Source organism: Carettochelys insculpta, chromosome 9 (assembly GCF_033958435.1).
Source record: "Carettochelys insculpta isolate YL-2023 chromosome 9, ASM3395843v1, whole genome shotgun sequence".
Lineage (NCBI taxonomy): Eukaryota > Metazoa > Chordata > Testudines > Carettochelyidae > Carettochelys > Carettochelys insculpta.
Window position 1 is genome coordinate 50,977,488 of NC_134145.1, and position 5,586 is coordinate 50,983,073.

Sequence of the window (5,586 nt, forward strand, 5' to 3'; positions counted from 1 at the left end):
GACTCAATTGTATGAGTCAAACCCAGAGTCTAAGATCACACTGTTTTGTGAGAATGGAAAAACTAAAACAGAGAGATAAAAAAAAGTACTTCAAGGGAGGGAAGCACAAGATTTTATCCTGAGCGCAGAGAGAACTCACTGGCAACAGTTTCCATGGTTATTTATTTTCCTTCTAAGCTCTACCATCATGAGGTCTCAGAACACTGGATCTGACAGTAATTGTGCTCTGGAAGGATTTAGTAATTTCAAGTATAATTACAACTTGGATCTTCTGCTATAGGCCCCCTAGCTGGTAATCCTTACTCATTTTGGTGTTCACCTCTCCATGGCATGGCACATGGCACAGAGCAATTTTAACACAAGATTCAGCATGAAATGTAAATGACCTTTACTCTTAACATTGGCATTGTAAACTAGATTCTGCCATATCATCTACCAAAGCTCTGTAGCATTAACACTGCAGGGGGTTTACTGGTCAGCCTCAGCAGTTACTGTCATTCTTCATAAGTAAGCGTGGCTGGTCTGGAATGTTTAACCGTTCTACAATATGTAATGTGGAGTGAGTACTACAGTTGCTCTGCCCAGATGGCTTCTTATATCTGTTTCAACGTGTTGAAAGTTAAGTTGAAGGAAATGCAAAAATGAGAAGGAGCTTGATTGTGACCATATATTGAGTAAATCTCCCCTGAAGTAAATGGAGGTATGCCAGAGTAAAATGGGTTCAAGAGACCTGGGCACCTAGGAGAGGAGAATTCGAATATCAGAATGAAGAGATTTCATAGGTAACAGAGAGGGCAACAGGGTGTGATTGAAGGGAATCGTGTGTCAATATGTACCTGCTTAATTCAGATGGCAAAAGCTCCCTTATGAGAGAGTGGGAAAATGATCATGGAACTGTTGTGCTTTTGTCACACAGCTTTAATTTAGGAATTGCTTGCCATTATTACACACTTTACAATAAATTAAACACCAAACATATGCTACAAACCTACTTGCTGAATAGATTAAATAGTAATATCTAGCTTATATCACTTAAAATAGAAACTTTTTCAGTTGTCACATTTATAATACATTTTACTCAATACAATAGTACTGCTGTACATTTATTAACATTTCATAGCCTGGACAGGTTCCTATTTGTCGTATGTATTCCTTTGCTTTATGCATTTCTGTAGCTGTTACACAAACTGACAATTTAAAAGCATTTTCCCAATATCAGTAATTTACCCATCACTCTCGGCTAGAGTGGTATTACCTTAACTCTTCCAAACTATTGTCAGTCATGTGGGATTTAATAACATGTCAGAATTCAGACTGTGATACAAATAATACATATGTATCCAGTTTCGGTTTAGTGACATAAAGGAGAGAAGGCCTTCCCCTCCCACATCCCTCTTGTCTCTCTCTTAGCTTAGAAACCTAGCTTGAGTGCCTTCACCTTGTTGGGTTTTATGGGGTCTTATGTATGGTCATCTGTCTTCACTTTCCCCAGTACTCCGGAGACTGAAGTTTCCAATCTCTGCACTGAGATCCACTTGCAGAGGGATGCCTTTTTACTGTAGGTTAATTGACATGCATAGTCTGTCCTCAGTTTTCCTCACTTAACACTGTTGACCTGAAACTTGTTTAGAAGATTAAGATAGGCTTTTGATTTCAAGAATCTAGGATATGAGTCCCGCTCCATTAGCACGTATACATTTTTTTGGGCTTCATCAAAACTTGTAAAAGTTGGCTCTTGAGTCTTTTTAGCTGTAGTTTCTCTTGTATGATGGTCAATATTGATCTAGGAAGAGAAAAATCAAACTGTGTTAAGATCTTAATCACACTTTTTCCTTGCTATATTTCTATCACTTCATCTTTCTAAAACACAGACTCTAAGACTCAATCTACTAAATAATATTTTTCATTTGAAGTTGGACAAATTAAAAAATGATATACAAACTATGCATAGGAATTACCATTCACTAATGAAATGTAGCCGCTTCTGGGATCAGAAAGATTAACCACAATTTAGGACAGGAAAGAATGAATAAAATAGTTAATTAAATTGTAGGAGGAGGTTTTGGTAGGATGTAGGCATCCAGTTTGGAATATGGCCTGTGCTAGTACCTCTATTTTACTGAGCGTTCCCTTTAATCTTTAAGGACCACAAATGATGCAGACTGGTTTCACGGCTCATTCAAGTGACAGAACCTCTCTCCATCAGCAGAATTTTCCCTTAGCATCTTGGACAAATCCAGACAAGCTCAGAGGGAAGACTATGACCTGCTGAATCACCAACACTCACTTCACCTTATTGTTAGAATTTTATTACAATTCTTTCTCTTTCGCTCTCTCTCATTTTGGAGGAGACCAGGGGCATTTTTGTTTGTTTTGGTTTCTGGCTAGTTTTTCAGCTCCCATAATCTTTCATATATGACACAGTACAGATTAACTTTGTACTTACTTGTTTAGCTGCATCTATCTGAACAAACTCTTCATAAATCTTCTCTGCCTTGTCTTGCAAGTGATCAGACTTGCTTTTCTTGTAGTCCTCACAAGCCAGCCAGAACTCAATGTTCTCCTCACTGAATTCTGACTTCAGAAACTCCCTGAAAGCCCCTTGACCACCTGCAGAAAAGAGAGAAACTTCCGTCAGTTATAGTGGCTGATCCAATGGGAGTAGCACTGTGCCTATGGAAGGACAGTCTGTAAAGGTATAATATATTACAAAGGTAACCTTGTCACAGTGAAGAAGTGAATTACTGAAAGACAATTGGACATTGTCTTTAGCATTGTTCACAGAATTCTACAGCTTCACAGATTTCCTTAGTCTTCATGAAAGCTCACTAGACTAACATGAGGAAGTAGCACTGATCAAATATTACACTTACTTTGGCTGGCAAGAAGCTTTTCCAAAGACTGGGACCATTGTGTCACCTCCTCTGCAGAAAGCCTGTGATAATGAAAAGAAAAAAATACTTAATGGAAGAAACAAATTATTGACTGTTTAGTTATGTTAGTTCGCATCCTCTTAGGAATACTTAAAGGTTACAGTTGATTATTTCATTTTATGAAAATGCATTGCTTGCTCAAAAAGTCTTTGGTGAGCTGTGCATGAAATTAGTGGCATGCTATTACCCCTTAACTGGAACAAGTCAGAAACAGCAGCATTCTTGAGATAAATGGTAAGAGAATGGAGGCTCTGGGGTTAAAGTCCTGGATAGACTCAATAACTTCTTCTTGTGACTGTGGGCACGTCAATTCACCTGTGTGTGCCACTGCTATCCTTATTTCTAAAATGGGAATATAATAGCTCTCTGCTTCACAAGAGCTTTACCAATTTAATTTATTATTAATATAAATAAGTTATTAAAGGATAGGTATGGTGATTAACAGCACATAAATGCAAATAAATAAAACATATGAAAAAGGGAAATATTAAAATAATTTCAAGTCCATTGAAACCATCTAGTGTGATATTGTCCAATTATGAAACACCATTTTTGTAAGTAGGAAATTAAAATTAGTTTAACCTTAAAATAATGTATTGTTCATCATGTACTTTGCACATGAGTGAAAATTGAATAGACTTGCTTGTGAGGACAATATTTGACACTCTAGTTTTAGTTTGTAATTATATTTCTAGAGTCAAGTACTTACATCACATTTCTGGAGTTAGACTTGATACTAGATTCAAGATGTGGTACCATGGACTTCAAATAGCTTTTCAGATCTGTGCCACTGAAACAAATGATCAGAAATGGATGGAAGTGATTAAACACAGTTACATGTAGGTGGCATTTTGCATGAAGGTCTTAGGACTTGTGAACAGTCAGGGCCAGAGCATTCACTTAGAGCATTGACACTAATGGAATACTTATGCAAGTAATTACAAGCAATTACTCCTGTTTCCCACCCAGTCCTTTTTTAGGAATCGCTCATCTGGATTCCTTTCAGTTCAAGCCCTTGAAAATAAAGTTATCATTCTTTGCTGTGGGCAAACTCTGTGAAAGAGTCTACTTCTGAATTTGCTAACATTATTCTCACTCCAAATTACAATCACATTTGAAAGTAAGTCACAAATACTTACAAAGTCTTTTGCTTCTTTTTGCGACCTTTGCTTTCTGTAAGCTTGCAATCAGCCTCTTTCTGTTCAGTTGGGTTGTTGTGTGGAAAAAATAATCCTGGCATGTTGGTTAGTCTCAGTGTGGAGCTGACTTCTGAACTGATAGTCCTGAGAGCCACAAATGTCTCTTTGCTGGCTGTGGCGCCTGTTGCCTTTTATTGGTACAAGAGACTCTCGAGTTGGTGTGAACAGATCTGTTTATCATGCAACATAACCGCAAGCTGTGGAAGTTCCCCTTTTTCAGTGTATGGTGACGTGTGTCTGTTCAAAAAGAAAACAGACAGTATTGGTCTTGTGGTAAAGACTGAACTGGATGAGACTGGGTCTGTTTTGTGAGACAAAAAAAAAGCAAGTCTTGTAAAATTTCAAAAACCGTGAAAATCTTGTCTACTTCTGATTAGTGCTTTGAAAAAGTCTGCTATGAGGACATTTCAGACTTCTGTTTAATGTGCTGCTAGATGTTCCAGGTTCTTTTCATCTAATTAGAGAGCACCTGCTGTGCTATGGGATGGCTCAGCTATGGGGGAGACGATACATTTTATTGGATCAAATTCTGTCAGTGAGAGAGACCAATATCTTCATCTCAGAAGGTCTCTCCCGAAGAAGAGCTTTGTATAGATTCCAAAGCTTCTCTCTCTCACTGATAGACTTTGGTCCAATAAAAGATATGGCCACACTCCCCTGTTGTCTCTGATATCCCAGAGCTACCACAACATACCTTACACACTATTTCATGAGCTGGTGCTATGAAGCAGCAGAAGGTGAGAAGTCAGGAAACATCATGTATCGACACCAGAATTCTACATTCATACACATCCCACAATTTATAACCTATTTATATTAATTGAACCTCATGTTAGAATACTGAGTCCAGTCCTGCAATATGCTTGTTTATGCTTGGACTAAAATGTGAGTACCAAAGAAGTGTTTCAAACTGGCTTTTGGAGGGAAGGTCTTGAGAGTTGTTCTGAGTAAATTAGATCCAATTACTGCATTTCATACCGTGCTTTTTGTAGCAGCTCAAAGCCATAGTTTAGAGGTGTTTCCATGCTTTTCAGTGGTGTGATGGGATTATTTCTCAATTGCTGTACCAATTATGTTTGCAGAAGGCAAAGAAAACACACACTGACTGAAGTGATTTGCCTTAGCTCAAAATTCTGTATTTTCAACAGAGGGTGACACTTGGGATTAGAGTTGAGTCTACTTGCCCATGATGAATAGGAGTGTTGCATGGATAGTGGGGGTTCTGAAGAGCTGAAATTTGATTAAAAATGTGGCTCTTATGTTCGTGTGAAGATACCCTTCAGAACAGAACAATAGCAACAGCATTAAGTCTATACACACAATGCCTGAAATATCTGTCGCAGGCTAAAACTGGTGTCCCAGTACATGACCCTAGTAGCAAAGGAGTGCCTTGGGCTGGAATACTGCGGTGACCCCTGGGTTTGCATCCCCATTATGTGGGGAGAATGGATGAT

General features: G+C 38.3%; 1 protein-coding gene across 1 annotated transcript; it reads right to left on the bottom strand.

The window, feature by feature from the left end:
• Window positions 1-903: 903 nt before the first annotated feature.
• Window positions 904-4,320, bottom strand: RGS1 (regulator of G protein signaling 1). The gene is given in 7 exon segments (XM_075002453.1): window positions 904-1,783; window positions 2,447-2,610; window positions 2,874-2,935; window positions 3,643-3,723; window positions 4,073-4,185; window positions 4,187-4,272; window positions 4,275-4,320. Coding segments are annotated over 7 exon segments (738 nt in total). The 3' UTR covers window positions 904-1,597.
• Between the last annotated feature and the right edge of the window lie 1,266 nt (window positions 4,321-5,586).